At 43.0% G+C, this 17,741-nt stretch overlaps 1 protein-coding gene across 1 annotated transcript in view; it reads right to left on the bottom strand.

Moving 5' to 3' along the window:
* Positions 1 to 16,382, bottom strand: part of LOC127164698 (integrin alpha-M) — a 75,522-nt gene extending 59,140 nt beyond the window's left edge. The window contains exons 1-4 of the mRNA XM_051108723.1: positions 16,203 to 16,382; positions 15,457 to 15,577; positions 14,989 to 15,083; positions 13,990 to 14,045 (exon numbers count right to left, since the gene is read on the bottom strand). Of these exons, the coding sequence (XP_050964680.1) occupies positions 13,990 to 14,045; positions 14,989 to 15,083; positions 15,457 to 15,577; positions 16,203 to 16,296 (366 nt within the window). The 5' untranslated portion in view covers positions 16,297 to 16,382. The remainder of the gene's footprint in view (positions 1 to 13,989; positions 14,046 to 14,988; positions 15,084 to 15,456; positions 15,578 to 16,202) is intronic.
* Positions 16,383 to 17,741: the final 1,359 nt, after the last annotated feature.

Genomic DNA, 17,741 nt, shown 5'->3' with positions numbered 1-17,741 from the left:
CCTACTACAAACAGAGTAATAAGACGGCATTATAAAATGAAAAGGCACGCTTTGATTTTGAATGGCGCAGACAGACACGGGTTCATTTTAAGCGGTCTTAGCAAAACAACAAAGTTACTGCTGTTCATGGAACTGTAATTACCCATTATACAGTATGATAAAGCCTGGATCGTTGGTCCACTGGATCGGATTGCTTTCTCACTACACCCGAACTGCTCCAGTGTTCGTTTGACCCCTCCACCTCTTCAGGGAGGTCTCGGTACGCTTCTTTGGTCCACTTTTGGTGCGCACTCGAGTGTGATTGCTACATTCACACCTGCCCAAATGAACCGCACCAAGAGGGAAAACGAATTCTAGTGCGATTCAACCGAACTAAATGAGGCAGGAGTGAAAACACCCTTATATAAGAGGCTGTGCTTATAAGTCTTTACAAATGTTATAAGTCATACCAGTTCGAATGGCATGAGGGTTAGTAAATGAGGTAGCACGTGTTTGATTCAGGAACTGAATCAAGAGACAGGAACATAAGGAAAACAAAACCAAAACACAAAGAACACATGACAAGTATAGGAAACAATTCTCACTATTAACTAGTTACTTATTTGCATGCCTATTATTAACATATTGGCTGTTTATTAGTACTTATAGAGCACCTATTGTGCATGACCATATTCTACACTTCTAATCCAACCCAATACCTGAACTTAACAAATACCTTCTAACTATTAAGCAGCAAATTAGGAGTTTACTGAGGCAAAAGCTGTAGTTAATGGTTTGTTAATAGCGAGAACTGGGCCTTAAAATAAAGTGTGACAATAAATGACATAATTTAATAGCAGTAAATTTGCTTTATGGCATCCTATAGATCAAAATTGATGCTTTACTATTAAATGCATTTTTGTGTGACAAAATGGAATATTAAGTGCATTTGCATTAATTGCAATAACATCTATCATTATTTGTTTCTGTCCTATTTAATTTATTCATTAATTTTTTCCACTTTAAGGCCCTAACCCCAGCAAAACATTAATGGTTGATTGTATTTGTTCAGGGCTGAATTTTTAGCCCCTGGACATGTGCATTGCACTACAACACTATAAGTACAACTTGCATTAAAAGATATGTGACAAATATATGAAACCATATGTTTAATATGTTTGTCCAATTTTGAAACATAAAGAATATGATACAAAATACATGTATTTTACGCAGCTGCTGCACTTGAAGGTTCAGAGTGTGAGCACTGCAAGTTTCTCTCAATTGGATCTCTCTTTGCTTTCTTTGATGAAGGGCGAGCCTCTGTGTCCTCATTGCGATCATGGGCCTCTCTGAGAGATGGCATGCAAAGTGCCCATCTCTCTCACGCTCTCCCCGGATTGCGATGGCCCCACCCTCGCTGGTTCTCTTGCTTTTTGTGAGATCAAGAGCGCCACCTCTGAGCGCTCCTCACGCGATGATAAGGCATTTGAGGAGTTGCTCGAGGTGGTGACTCAGGCAGTGGCCAGGCTTAAATTGGACTGGCTGCAAGTAAACCCCAGGCACTCCAAATTCAACGATAGGTTTTTGTTGGGTGGCCAGGGGAAGAGACCCCAACATCGGTCTCTCCCTTTTTTCTCTCAGATCTCCATGACGAGTTATTTTGTTCATGGAATAAACCATATTCCTCCTGATCTTTGTACCCATGATGTTGATTTATTCGTCTATCGTGGGTGCTAAGGAGCAGGGGTATGTGATGATGCCCCAGGTAGAAGAGACACTTGAGTGCTATCTCTCTCCTGGGAGCTCATCTTCGCTTAAAAAGCCAGTGCTCCCCACCAAGCCCTGTAGAATGACATCTTTGCTGGTGGGGAAGGCGTTTTAAGCAGCTGGTCAGGCTGGTGCTGCCTTGCACACCATGGGGGTTTTGCAAGCGTAACAGGCGGACCTGCTGAAAAACTTGAGCATGGGTGGGAGCATCAGTGAGGAGGCGTTTTTAGAACTATGCTGAGCCACAGATTTGTCTTTTCACGCAACCAAGCAAACAGCTCGCTCCATTGGCCATTCCATGGCTGCTATGGTTGCCACTGAGAGACATCTGTGGCTCAACCGCACGGGCATCAAGGACAGGGACAAGATGTTCCTCCTTGATGCCCCCGTGTCATCTTCCAGCCTATTTGGCGACTCCGTGAACACTCTTGTTACTAGGTTCTGGGAGGCCAAAAGACACATGGAAGCTTTTGATCAGTTTCTCCTCCGCCGTGACTCAGTCCGGTGCCTCTATGGCGAGAGTCACAAAAGCAGAGTGTGGTGAGTCCCTCGTTAGGACTGGGGAGTGGTTCGCTGCACTCAGCAGCTCAGCAAGAGGTTGGATCTGAGGACCATTATCTCAGCCAAGAAGAAGTCCTGAGGGTCATGTGTCCAGGACCGTGGGGGTGTGCCCCCTCGGGGAGGGGCGCAAAAGATTCCAGCAGGATACAGTTTGTGCATCATCCTCCATCCTTGCGCAAACCTCCGTGAAACCGGAACAATCGCATTTATTGACACAGGAATTGCAAGCTCTGCTGGACAAATGGGCCATAGAATGTGTTCCCCTCCGTGACAGACAGTCAGGTTACAGCTGTTATTTTCTGGTTCCCAAGAAAGATGGGGGGTTGCATCCAATTTTAGATCTTTGCGGGAACCTCAGAAAGTTCAAAATGCTAACGATCAAGATGATTGTCTTGCAGATCCAATCGGGGGATTGGTTTGTGACAGTCGATCTTGAGGACGCATAGTTTCACATAGAAACTTACCCACAGGAAGTTCCTGAGGTTTGCTTTCAGGGCAAAGCTTGCCGGTAACAGGTTCTTCCATGCAGAAGAAACTAAATATACAAAATGCGTGGATGCAAGGTCCATCAACAAGGGTGTCGCCTCTTAATGATAGCGCCCCGTTGGCCAACCAGAGTTTGGTTCTCAGATTTAATATCCCTCCTCAATGGCTCGCCGTAGCCGATTCCGGTCAGGAGAGATCTATCTCAGTATTTCATCCTCGGCCCGAGCTCTGGAACCTTCGTGTCTGGCCCCTGAGGGGGGACCAACTAAGAGATGCTGGGCTTCCAGCTTCGAAAACTGGTGTACGTCACACCAGAAAGGCCCAGTTCACTGCCACATTGTTTCAGTGCTGAAGTTCCTACAAGACGAGCTGTCCTCAGGCACATGTCCTGGTACTGTAAAAGTCTATGTTGCCACCATTTTGGCTTGACACACTATCTTTGACAGGGTCTCAGTGGGAAAGCACCCACTAGTCACCTGCTTCATTCGTGGAGCTAGGCAGTTGAGACCGCCCACCAGAGTGACAGTTCGTGAGACTTAGCTATAGTGCTCGAGGGTCTGGTTGGGACCCCTTTTGAACCACTGAAGTCAGTGCATGTCAGGTTTCTGACTCTAAATATGATTTTTCTGATAGCGATCACTTCGCTTAGAAGAATGTGTCCAGTACGTGCTCTTCAGATTTACATCCACCGCACTAGTGGCGTAAGTCGGAGCAGCTTTTTATATGTTATGGTGGCTGCAACTGGGGGGCAGCCACCACTAAACAAACTATGTCACATTGTCTGAGGGATGCTATTTCCCTAGCCTATGAGGCGCCCGGTCAAGCTTCGCCCCTAGGACTTAGGGCTCATTCAACCAGGGGGGTTGTATCCTCCACAGCTATAGCAAGAGGTGCCCCCTTGCAGCAAGTGTGTGATGCAGCGGCCTGGTCCTCCCTGCACACATTTATCATATTCTATAGTTTGGATGTCTGAGACCTCTTCAATATTTGTGCACACATTTGTTCCCAGCATCTCATTCCCGCTTTTTAAAGGAACAGGGTTACAGTCAAGTAACTCGAGATGTACACTGTAGCATATTATAATATTTACTATATATATATATATATATATATATATATATATATATATAGTGCCCTCCACAAATATTGGCACCCTTGGTAAATATGAGCAAAGGCAGCTATGGAAATAAATCTGCATTGTTTATCCTTTTGATCTTTCATTCAAAAAATTTACAAAATTCTAATCTTTCATTAAAGTCAAAAGATAAAAAGTGAATATTTTTCTCTAGTTCACATTGGCCACAATTATTGGCACCCAATTATTGCAAAGTCCTTTTCCCAAGATAAGAGCTCCGAATTTTCTCCTATAATCCCTGGTGAGTTTGGAGAACACCTAACAAGAGATCAGAGACCACTACCTCATACAGAATCTCTCCAGATCCTTCAGATTCCCAGTTCCATTTTGGTGCTTCTCCTTTTCAGGTCAGGGAGCTGGGACGGCCATGGCAGAAGCTTCATTTTGTCCTCAGTGACACATTTTTGTGTTTGTTTTGGATCATTGTCCTGATGGAATATCTAAACATGGCCCATTATAAAATTTCTAACAGTGGCAGTCAGGTTTAGATGATTTTTATCTCTTAGTATTTGATAGAATCTATGATGCCAGGTATCTAAACAAGATGTCCTGGATCTCTGGCAGAAAAATGGGCCCAGAAAATTAAAGATCCAGCAGTTTATTTAAATGTGGGCATGGGGTACTTTTTCATCCCTGTTTGCACCAAACCCATCTTCAATGTTTGCTGCCAAAAAGCTCTTTTTTGATTTCATCTGACCATAGAAGCCAGTCCCGTTTAAAGTTCTAGTTGTATCTGACAACTAAATATGCTGGAGTTTGTTTTTGGATGAGCGAGTAGGATTTCTCTTGAAACCCTCCTAAAAACATATGGTGATATAGGGAATATTTGAATTTTTTTAGGCTTTCTGGCCCCAAGACTCAACTAATTTCTGCGGTTCTCCAGCCACTCAGAGTCTTTGGCCACTCACAGTCTCCTCATCCATTATGACGATATAGACACACATACGTCTAGACAGATTTGTAATATCTTTAGTTGATTGAAACTTCTTAATTATTGCCCTGATGGTGGAAATGTTTTAGCCTTTTTTCTTACAGCCACTTTCTATTTTGTGAAGCTCAGCAATCTTGTTCTGCACTTGTTCAGAACTATGTTTTTTGGTTTTACTGCTTGTAATCGACAATTAAGAGAATTTGGCTTTTGTGTTCTTCATATTTAAAATCCTGTGCAACAGGAAGTTATGACTGGACAGTTTCATGCTCCTAGCCCCACCCTGGTGTGCTAAAAAATGTAAATAGGAATGGGAATATATTTTAGAGATATTTTACTCATAAGAATTTCTTGGGGTGCCAATAATTGTGACCAACGTGAACTAGAGAAAAACATTTATTTCATAATCAGATTTTCCCCCAATTTCCATTGTTTTACTTCAATGAAAGGTTAGAATTTTGTGAATTTTTTGAATGAAATATCAAAAGGATAAACAATGCAGATTTATTTCCACAGCTGTCTTTGCTCATATTTACCAAGGCCGCCAATATTTGTGGAGGGCACTGTATATATGTAACGGAGTTCAAATAAATGTTAAATTCATTCATGCATAAATTGGGAAAACTTGGTTGTTGCACTGCTCCAATTACGTTCACTATATTAGGGGGCGGTGCTATGTAATCGGCAGCAGTCTCAAGAAGCCTCGCTGCTGGTAAGCTGATTCAATGATCGCTCATCTTATTAATTGAGTTTTAGATTGTTTTCAAGCACAAAGCTGAACTTTTATGCCACACAAACGATTATTATGTTTGTCTGTCAGCTCCTAGTCCTGTTAGTAGAGTCTGTGATGTGTTAATTGTGACGGAAAAACGAAGAGCGTGTGTATTAGCTTGCTTGTAAACTCTAAACCTCTGTTTATTTAATTTAAGACTGTCATGCATCATCTTTGAGATACAATTTAACCAACCTATGGTCCTGTTTGTCCCAGGTGTTCATTCGTATGTGTTTTTTGTCATGTTCTGTGTGTAAATTGTTAGCCGCTAGCATTAGCACACGTGTTGAATTATATGTTGTGTCATGCAAGAGTTGAGGTTTCCCGTTCTGTCTTTCGTTTATACTAAAATATGTAAAATATTGGACACTTGAGTTTACAGTTTCACCGCACTAATGTGAATTAATGAGAATTGATAAGAAAAAGTACAGTTTTATATTTTATGTATGTTTTACTCAGCTTTATGCCCACTATATGTTCACGTCCACTCAGAGAAAATGTAAGCACAGCAGTCTCATGAAGCCTCACTGCTGACTGTCATGCATCATGGTGTCTGCCTGTCCTTCTGTGTCTTGTTCTGTGTTTCAGGATGAGCATATGGATCTGTCAAATGTGCCCAGTGAGTACCTCAACCTGAAGAGAGTGTTCAGTCACGAGCTGCTTCTCTACCTCCACATCGTCCCTATGACTGTGCTATAGACTTATTACCAGGTACGTCTCCGCCTAAGGGCAAACGTTATTCGCTTTCCGCCCCAGAGAGGGAGGCCATGGAGAAATATATTTCTGATTCTCTAGCAGCCAAGATCATCCGCCCTTCTTCTTCACCAGCGGGGGCGGGGTTTTTTTCGTGAAAAAGAAGGACGGGTCCTTTCGTCCCTGTATCGACTATCGAGGGCTGAACAACATCACGGCAAAGAATAGATATCCTTTGCCATTGATGTCTTCAGCCTTTGAGCATCTGCAGAGCGCGTCATTTTCCATGAAATTGGACCTCCACAACGCTTATCATTTGGTTCGCATAAGGGATGGGGATGAATGGAAGACTGCTTTTAATACCCCCAGGGGGCACTTCGAATATTGCGTTCTTCCTTTTGGGCTTTCCAATGCTCCCGCAGTCTTCCAGGCACTCGTTAAAGACGTGCTGAGAGATATGCTAGATCAGTTCATTTATGTCTACCTGGATGACATATTGATATTTTCTCACTCTCTCCAGGAACATGTTCAGCACGTCAGGCAGGTGCTTCAGAGGCTGTTAGAGAATGGTCTTTATGTCAAGGCAGAGAAGTGCGTTTTCCATGCACAGTCTGTTTCCTTTTTGGGGTACATTGTGTCGGTCGAGGGCTTGCGCCCTGGATCCGGACAAGATTCAGGCTGTGGTAGATTGGCCAACTCCAGATTCCCGCAAGCCCCTGCAGAGGTTTCTGGGCTTTGCCAATTTTACCGGCATTTTATTCACAATTTCAGCCAGCTAGCTGCTCCTCTGACTGCCTTAACTTCCACCAAAACTCCATTCAGGTGGTCCAGCGCAGCGGAAGCTGCATTTGCCAAACTAAAAAGCTGCTTTGTTTCAGCTCCCATCCTTATCACCCCTGATCCATCCCGGCAGTTTGTGGTGGAGGTTGACGCATCAGAGGTGGGAGTTGGTGCTGTTCTATCCCAGCGCTCTTCATCAGACAGCAAGATGCATCCTTGTGTGTCTCACCATTTCTCTCACCATTTGTCTCCTGCTGAATGTAACTATGATATTGGTAACAGAGAGCTGCTGGCAGTCAAGCTTGCCTTGGAGGAATGGCGTCATTGGTTAGAGGGTTCGGGGGTCCCTTTTGTCGTTTGTACTGATCATAAGAATCTTGAGTACATCAAGTCTGCCAAAAGATTGAACTCTAGGCAGGCCCAGTGGGCCTTATTTTCCGGTCGTTTCGATTTTTCAATTTCTTACCAGCAGGGCTCCAAAAACATCAAGCCCGATGCGTTGTCCCGTATTTTTGACCATTCGGAGCGCCTGTCTTCTTCTGAGCCCATTGTGCCACAGAGGGTTTTTGTTTCTGTAGTTACATGGGAGATCGAGTCGAAGGTCCGTATGGCCTCACAAGGGGTAACGCCTCAACCCGGATGCCCACCAGGTCGTTTGTTTGTGCCAGAGTCTTTACAGTCCGACGTAATTCGATGGGGTCATTGTTCCAAGGTGGCTTGTCATCCTGGGGTGAGTCGTACTAGGTTTCTTATTAAACAGTGGTTTTGGTGGCCATCTATGGCTCGTGACATACAATGTTTTGTTTTGGCTTGCTCTGTTTGTGCCATTTCTAAGACTTCCAATCGACCCCCTGCTGGACTCCTTCAACCGCTGTCAGTTCCTTCGAGACCCTGGTCCCACATTTCGCTAGATTTTGTCACAGGTCTTCCACCCTCAAGGGGGAACACAGTGGTTTTGACCGTGGTGGACCGGTTCTCGAAGGCTACTCATTTTATTGCTCTGCCCAAATTACCTTCTGCCAGAGAGACAGCAGTTGCTGTCACTGATCACGTTTTTCGCATTCATGGCCTCCTGACGGACGTGGTCTCTGTCAGGCGGCCGCAGTTTGTCTCCAAATTTTTGGAGGGAGTTTTGTCATTTGTTGGGGGCGACTGTTAGTCTTTCTTCTGGTTTTTATCCACAGAGTAATGGTCAGACAGAGAGAGCCAACCAAGACCTTGAACGTATGTTGCGATGTTTGGTCTCTCAGAATCCGTCCTCTTGGAGCCAGCAGCTCTCATGGGTTGAGTACGTACATAACTCATTACCAGTGTCTGCCACGGGCCTGTCTCCGTTTGAGTGTAGCCATCCAGCAACGTGGGTAACTCCAGGTGGGGGCGCGCACCAAGGCCAAGGCTGATCGCCACCGGTCAAACGTTCAAAAAGTGTGGCTTTCATCTAAGAACAGTCCTCTCCGAACCGTTTGTAATAAACTTGCTCCCAAATTCATTGGCTCGTTCCTTGTCACCAAGATCATTAGTCCGGTGGCAGTCCGCCTTAAACTCCCTCCAGCGTACAGGAGAATTCATCCCGTCTTTCATGTTTCCAAATTACCCAGCTAAGATAGAAGCTGTCGCTAAGTGGCCTGCCCCCGACTCCTGCAAGGCCTTGCAGCGTTTCCTGGGGTTTACCAACTTTTATCGGTGGTTTACAGGAATTTTGGTCAGATCGCTGCACCGCTCACTGTGTTAACCTCCACTAAGGAGAAACACAGGGATGCTCAGGTAGCCTTTGATACTTTAAAGTCCCGTTTTATCTCTGCACCTGTTCTTTTGGTTCCAGATCCTGTGCTCCAGTTCATTGTCGAGGTTGACGCATCAGATGTCAGGGTTGGCGCAGTTCTATCTCAGCGTTCCCCCCGCGACGGGAAGGTGCACCCATGTGCATTTTTCTCTCGCCGCCTTAGCCCTGTAGAACGTAACTACGACATTGGCAACAGAGAATTGTTGGCAGTGAGATTGGCTTTGGGCGAGTGCCGTCACTGGTTGGAAGGGTCAGTGCAACCCTTCTTGGTCTGGATGGATCATAAAAATCTTGAGTATATCCGTTCAGCCAAGAGGCTGAGCTCGCACCAGGCCTGATTGGATATTGATGCACTACAGATAAGACTTTCACACACATCAACATTCACATGACAAAATCCTACAATCTTACATTGCTTTGTTGTTTTGTACTTTTGTATATTTACAATTTTGGCTATATGTTGCTGTATTAACCTGAACTGAATGTTTTCTATTTTGTGTTTAATAAATCCATTGATTTGAAATCCCTTTGACTACTGTACATTTTTGACAATATAGACATTTATTATGTGGTGACTGCATCTATTTCAGATGTATAATAACTGTTTTTCCCAAAGACTTAAGTAATAGTAGCTGAAAAAACATTTAAAGTGAAACTTGAACTTGTCAGTGATGGAAATAACAACGTTATAAATAAACGCTGTTACTAACGGCATTATTTTTTCCCATAATCAAACAAATGACTGTTTCCCCTGTTACAACGCTGTTACCGTTACTGACAATAGAATGTGGCATTTCTGTGATTTATTATAATACTATTGTAATAATATTTTTTTAAGTTCATCTGAATTGATGAGCAGCGTACCTGTATTTGATTAGCCATAGACTCTAGTTTGAAGGCACATGACTCGCTGTCGCTTTGTCTCACACACTCGCAAAGAAAGATACAGAGCAGGAGAGTTTTATATACTGTGCAGAATTGATGTGCTGCTGTCACACCCCTGGACTGATTAGTTGGTTTCTCCCATCATTTCCCCCTGCAGCTCTGTGTGTTTTGGTATCTCCCTTATTGTCTGCACCTGTGTTTGTAATCAGTCTGTGTATATATAGCGTGTATTTTCCCCCTTTCCTTGTCGGACGTTGATGTTACTACCCTGTGTTCCTGTGTCTCCTGTGTTCCCTGTTGGATTTATTAAATACCTTTCGTTTATTGACGTCGTTGTTCGTGTGCTTCGTCTGAGCGTGACAGAACGTCCGACCAACACAATTTTTTTTGCGTATTCCCCCCCGTTTTGTTTATCATTCGTTTTCTAGTTTTTTGTTTCCGTTGTGTGTTTATTATGCATCACCTCCGACCGGAATTCATCCTCCTCCGGCTGAAGCAGGGGGATTTACCGCTCGAGGGATACACCATCATGTTCCAGCTTGTAGCTCACACCACCAGCTACCCGGACGACGTGCTCTGTGCGTTTTATAACGCCAGACTCAATGCGTCATGCAGAGCGCCATCGTCCGAGGACGGCCCTCGAGCGGATTTCGCCGCGTTTGTGGAGTGGACACTGGCGAGAAACCGATCCTCGTTCCCCGCCTGTTCCATGGACAATCTCGCCAGTGCCACTCCAGACCCAGAACCCAGCCAGCCACCCCGACCCGCGGAGTCACAGCCAGAGCCCACCGATGACGGAGAGCTACAGCCCGCCGCGACCAGCGTGCCATCGCTGAGAGGAGCGACAGAGCAGCTGATCACCACGGAGCCTGAGTTGCACGAGCCGTCAGATCAGGTGCGTGAGCCGGCCACAATGACCGCGACGGTGGAGGGAGCAGTGGGAAAGGAAAGTGCTGAGGACAGTATTACCCACTGCACCACTGCTGAGGGTGAGCTTAATTGGATTTTGGGACATACCATAAAAGACAATGAACCTGATCTATGTTTCCCTGAGGATTTAAATATTGAACCCCCTGTAAATTCTGAACTGTCAGCCTGTTTGGATTTCCCACCCACCCTCCCTCAGTCACCTCTGCTTCCTGTCAGCACCTCTGCTCACCCTCAGCTCACCATCTGTGCGGTGGGTTCGCCACGGGTCTGCCAGTCTCCATCGGTGTCATGGCTGGAGGATCCCTCATCTTCGCCTCCAGCCTCAGAGTCCTGGACTCCGCCTCGGCCCTCCGACCCTGCGGCTCCACCCCGGCTCTCAGCTCCCTCGTCTCCACCGTCACCCGTCAGTCCACCAGCTCCACCGGGCTCCATCATCCCTCCGGCTCCGCCCTGGTCAGTCGTCGCCCCTCCTTCGTCTCTGGACTCCACTCCTCCGGCTGCGCCTCGTCGCTCCGTCCCTCCGGCTCTGTGGACCTCCTCCATCCCACAGGCACAGCCTCGGTCCTCTGTCGCTCCGGCTCCGCCGCGGACCTCCGGATCTCCGCCTCCGCCTTGGTCGCCAGAGCCTTGGGCTCCGCCTGGGCCCTCCGGATCCTCGGTGTCGCCCAGGATCATCGGCTCTCCGTCTCCGCCTCGGGCTCTACCACCACCTGCTCCGCCTCCGTCGGTCGGCCCCATGGTGTCGTCAGCCCTTCCTCCACCATGGCTCCTCCCTCCATCGGCTCCACCGTGGGGTTCCATCATGGCTGCGGTCTGGGTCTCACCTGGCTCCTCCTGCTCCAGCCCCCTCCTGTCTCCTCCTTGGCTCCTCCCTCCATCATCACCTCCATGGACTATTCCATCACCACCCTGGACTCCATCTTTTGCCCTCCTCCCGGGAGTCCATCCTCCGCCGAAGCCCCCTCCTAAGACTGTACATTTTGTTTTCCCTGTTTGTCGGCACGAGGACGCACCTTCCGGGAGGGGGAGGTAATGTCACACCCCTGGACTGATTAGTTGGTTTCTCCCATCATTTTCCCCTGCAGCTCTGTGTGTTTTGGTATCTCCCTTATTGTCTGCACCTGTGTTTGTAATCAGTCTGTGTATATATAGCATGTGTTTTCCCCCTTTCCTTGTCGGACGTTGATGTTACTACCCTGTGTTCCTGTGTCTCCTGTGTTCCCTGTTGGATTTATTAAATACCTTTCGTTTATTTACGTCGTTGTTCGTGTGCTTCGTCTGAGCGTGACAGCTGCATGTAAACAATATTCTTTGTTGTATTTTCCTCACAAAATAACAGGGTTCCTTTGGAGTTCTTTAGCTTTTGAGGACTGCCAGTTGCTCCAGTAGCAGACGTAGAAGTAGAACTGATGCACAAATGGAAATCTCATTGGCTGGCACCCACCTATTACTGTCCCTGTTTTGATTTCAGCAAATGAGTTTGAGTGAACGCAGACAATGTAATTAAAATTCATGAACCCAGCAGCTCATTAATCCTAGTAGTAGTAGAATTCATTGTAGTGTTGTTATCTTATAAGTATCATTTTTATTTTACCTCCTTTTTTATAGAAACACTAAATAACAAACAATATCTTAAGTACCACGACCATTCCTAAGTTCAGTCAGCATGACAAATATGCATTCATACATGGTTATTCCAATGACTAAAGTTTAATGTTAAATTATCATAATATCATACTGTAATTCTTGACTAACTGAAGCTGAGTGCACTTTCAAATATATATATAAAAAAAAAAAACTGGGCCATTAAGCTTTATATATATATCAGATATTTTCAGATATTTAATATTACAGTAGTCATCCATTTGAAGTGGATCAAAACCTTCATTAAAGTTCTAAAACCAAAACAATACCTGTTCTTTGATTAACTTTTTTTATCTACTTCAAATGTTGACTTCTGTAGTCTGATGAGTAAACAAACAAAAAAAAACTATAATGTAATAATATTATAAATAATATTTACAATAATATTTACAATAATTCAAATATTGAATTTGATAGATGTTTCTCACATTGCCTCACAGTGACATTAAAATATTGTAGATTAGTGTACAATGTTTTAAAATAATTATCTATTTATTTAGTGTCCAATTCATTCATTTAACATTTAATTTAATATTGGGGGCATCCAAGTTATTTGACATATATGAACTTTTTTTTTTAAAGTAACACAATAGTTACCTTCCCTGGTATTTTTATAGTGTTACATTAGTTACTTTTATACTTTTATAATTCACTATTTGTGAGAAGTAACTAGTAAGTATAACTAATTACTTTTTTTAAGTAACGTGCTCAACACTGATTGTTGTAGATTAATAGTGCAGGCCTTGTGTGGGCCTATTGAGGGTGCTTCCTAGGTGCTAATTGAGGGCTGCCCATGCAGGGCCAGTGCTAAGGGACCAATGTTTTGCCAATGAGCAAAGTCTCAGAGGCCCTGTGCTGGCAGCCCGCTGGAGGCCCTTAGGCTAGCCTTAAGTGAGCCCGTAAAGGGCCAGTGCAGGTTTGTTTGCAGGGTGTTGATTTCGTGGTCTAAAAAAAAAAGACAAATTCTTTTTTAAGCAAGTCCTGTGCAACATTGCAGACAACTTCTGTAACCCAAATGAAGCATATTAATGGCCATGATCTTGCTCTCACTCTGGTTGATCGGATTTAAATCGAAAATCATTTATATGTACATTAAAGGGGCTATATTTTTTTTTCGTTTGTTTGTCATTTTTTTGTTTGTTTGTACGTAATTTTTATTATCAATTATAGTTCTTATAAATTTGTCAATTTAAAAACAATTTTTGGAATAATATGTTCTGTGAGTTTGTACCCAGGTGTGAGGGAAAGAGTGTATTTTAATACCACCCCTGACAGGATGGTGGCACTGGTGTAAGAGAATACAATCTTTTGACCGTGCACATGGAGCCATGAAAGCAAACATGCAAGCCAGTGCCATGCACAGACCATCAGAGGGGCAAGGGCGAAATGGCGTTATGGCACCGAGACACAGACCCACCGCCCCCGTGCACACCACTGGCATATAATTTGTTTGTTTTATGTTGCAGTTCATGTTTTCTTTTAAATTAAGTAATTTACTAGATTGAATGCCTCATCAATCAGCCTCTGGATGCATTTACACATGCATTTGGACAAACACATTGCATGAACTTCTTCCAAGGTGGACAAGAAACAAGGGAGACACCTTAACGCCTTTTATCACTGCAATCATAATCAACACTACTTACCAAAGCTTGATCAACATCACAGGCAAGAGCCAAACCAAATGCAATGCCTGGATCAACTGAAAAGGAAATCAAATTTCAGCAGTTTACTCAAATACCAAAAACTGCTGTAAAATACACCTCAGTTTAAATGTACTTGTATATCATCTTTCACAATGCATTACAATCACGATGTTCCAAAGCAGCTTTACAAGAAGTACTGATAATGTTAAGTGGCAAGTGTAATTTTTTTATTATGTATTTTATTTTTTATTTTTTCTGTCCTCTGCAGTTTTGAAACTTTCACACAAAAGTTGGTGGTTTACTTCCTCTTTTTGAGTAAGGAAACATGGCTCTGGATGTCAAAGCTGTTAACAACAACAACAACAACAAAAAACCTTACAGACATTTTGTTTTGTATTACTTAAATAATACCTATTAAAATAAATGCGATGACGTTCATATTTTCTAACAAAAGCAAAAAATAACCAAGCTGAGGTCAAACCAAAACACAGCAGAGCAGTTATACTTTCATCTAATGGTGTTAATAAATGCATTTAATCTTAACTGACTTAATTGTCTCACAGTGAGAAAGTCAAGAAATAATTTTATCAGAGAAGTGTAAATAAGCTAGTTTATGCATATTCATGGGCTTCTTTAAAACTCTTTAATTATATAATATAAATTTAACCAGTTGCCATACATAATACATGACCAAAACAAACAATTGTATGAAATGTACTTTGACATAGGGTAGACTGGGTCTAGTTGTCACAGGGCCTAAAAGGTTTTGAGTCAAAGGTGTTGGATTCACTGTACGGCATTCATTTCTATGATATCCACAAACAGTGAATGACTGTCATAAAAACTCTGAAAGCAAAATATCATCAAGGCTATAATGTAATTGGTTATCACATTGCACATTTTCCACTGGTAGAGCTGGTAATCTTAACTGGTAGAGATTGAGATTATCATTTTGTTAGTGTTTTTATGAACTGTAATATGAGTGTTGAGCAGTCTCACCTGTCACTGGGAGCAGCATACATTGATTACTACTGTAAGAACACCTATAAAGACCACCAGTTCCATTATGAAGGTTAGGGGCTGTCACTAACACACTAAAAGAGAACAAGACAATTCTGAGAAGGGCAGGATGTGCAGTGGTGGAACAATCAGAGTTGACTAACGCAAGACTAACACAACTTTACTGCAATTGTGTTAACGTCTGTACATGATGATTCAGAGATGTACTTGGGGTGAAGGTCTTTTCAAACTGAAGGTCAGAATTTCCTGACAGTGGATTATGTGGGCTAATCTCATAATTTTCCAGTCAACAGACAAACTTTTTGTGGTCATTTTTATAAAGCCAAGAATTATTGATTTTGATCACAATACAAAATAAAAATGTAATATAATTTCTGTATTTATCAGCTCTCAAAAAATAAAAAACCTTAAATAATTATTTCTACCTGATTAAAATGCTGGCCTCACCTGTTTCCTTGCGTTGGTCCAAAATGACAAACCTGATGGCCAAAATGAGAGCCTACTTCGGGTGCAGTGAAAACTCTTGGATGCTGTGTCTCTAAACTGAACCCAAAGGAATGACAAGCCACTGGGGGATACAGAAACCAGGGAAATAATTGTTTCAAAAATATTGTTAACTTTTTTAAAAGAACACATCGAAAGTCAAGGACATGAGTGCCACAACGCAACCGTTCAGAAAAGTACTGTGGTGGTATAATGGTATATTAATGGAATCACATAGTAATCACATAGTAATGTCATTGTGCTTTAACAAATGGAGACAGGGACTAGTTCTTACACAGTTGTCAGGACTGTTGTGACAACATGCCCCACTGAATACGATTTACGGTAAAAAAATAAAATAAAATAAAAAAAATACATAAATAAATAAAAAAAAATTGGTGTTTTGTAAGAAACAGAGATCAATTCTTATAATAACACATTCATAAAATAATACATTGATGTGTTTAAAATAACTAAAGAAAAAATATAATGATTGAGTTCTAAGTGTCCGGACTAAGTTATACACACACTGGCTACACATACAGAAACCTCAAGCAGAGTAACAACAGTTGTAGTTCTGATGATCCACTAACATACATTATATAAGCCTATATTATTGTTCTTCATACAATTTCAAGTGTGGAATAAGTTAGCAAAACTTTTGAGGCCACTGTATTTCAAAAACATAATATGTAAAATCGGTTACTTACGCAGGAGAAACCCAAAGAATATATGAAGCAAAAAGTCTTGACAGCACGGGATAGGTTTCGGTTGCACGGCAGATTTAAACGAATAATTATTCATATTCGACAGAGACAAACAGAAATTATCTCGGTAAAAGCAAACACGTTCACTGTATGCAAGTTCCGCAATGAAAGTGAAGTGAAACAAAGCTGCAATGTTGTATTTTGATGTGGGTGTGCAGCATGAGAAAGTAGCAGCCACTGAGCGGCCTCTACTGACACCTAAAAAAAAAAGAAACATCCCAATTTTGGTGTTAAACAGTGAAAATGTGCAAAAGTGTTAAAGGTGTTAAATGTTAGGCTAAATGCTCTTTTTACCTCTAGTGACTCTTATAAATAACTGTCATTTATGCTCAAATAGTCAGCTCCATGTTATATTTTTGACTTCTTTCACTGTGCATTGTCTAATAACAACATGGTGCTTTGTTTTTTTTATCTTGGTGTGTGATTTAATGCATATTGAGTATTATAATATTATGAAATTGTAATAAAATACAGTGAGGGCTCACTGTTTACTGCACATTGTTATTCTTTTTGTAAGTCTTGCCCATAGGCTTACTTCCATGTTGAGGAATAAGGTGGAGAGGTTAAAAGGGACTAAATAATGCCGATTGACCGATCAGGCTACTCTATTCATCATTACCGTCTGCTGTTACAGTTTAGCTGTAAAAGTGTGGACAAACAAATCATATTACATAATACATGCATAAAAAGTAGTTTACCCTTAACACCTCAGGCTGATTTCGAACTCGGGTCACTGTCACACAAGCGCTCTTGCTTTATCAGTTGCGTCACCAAAGCAGACGTGCTCTGTGTAAAATGTCTCAGGTTACGTATGTAACCATGGTTCCCTGAGAAGACACTGCGTCCTCTAGCGGTTGCTATGGGGAACATCTCCAGTGTGACCCGTGTCTGAAGCATACATTCAAAAACTACATGTTGGCCAGCGACAGCCTATGACGTCACTACCGGCGCGAATACCCGTATCTGCTTTTTCGTCTGAAGCTTGCATCTGAAGCATGGTGAGGATTCTAAAGGACGCAGTCTTGTTCCCTTCTCAGGGAACCATGGTTACAAATGTAACCTAAGATGTTCCCTTTTGAGGGAACATCAAACTGCATCCTCTAGTGGTCGCTATGGGGAACAGTATACCCCCGCTGCCATGCTGAGGGGAGTGCATGCCGGGAAAGGTACCAACTCTACCAAAGTACCAACTATACCAAAGCCTAGGGAGTTGCCCCTAGGATGAATGACGGCTGTCAGTGACATTATCCCCTTTCGGCCAAAAGCCTGAGCTGCATACCCGAAGACTTACCTGTAAGGGGTCATAAATACTGGACCCGGGGTAGAGCTCAAGATTCAGAATCGGAAAGGAGATTCCTTTAAGAGGATACGGCTAAGTGCCTAAGCAAGAAACTAGGCCTGGCATGTCACCCAGGGGCTACACTGTCTCTGCATGGGTTCGGTCAAGAACCGACACACAGAACATAAGTAGCAACACCCTGT

This window comes from Labeo rohita, chromosome 5 (assembly GCF_022985175.1).
Source record: "Labeo rohita strain BAU-BD-2019 chromosome 5, IGBB_LRoh.1.0, whole genome shotgun sequence".
Classification (NCBI taxonomy): domain Eukaryota; kingdom Metazoa; phylum Chordata; class Actinopteri; order Cypriniformes; family Cyprinidae; genus Labeo; species Labeo rohita.
The sequence above is the reverse complement of the archived record's forward strand: the minus strand, read 5'-3'. Positions and strand labels throughout refer to the sequence as shown.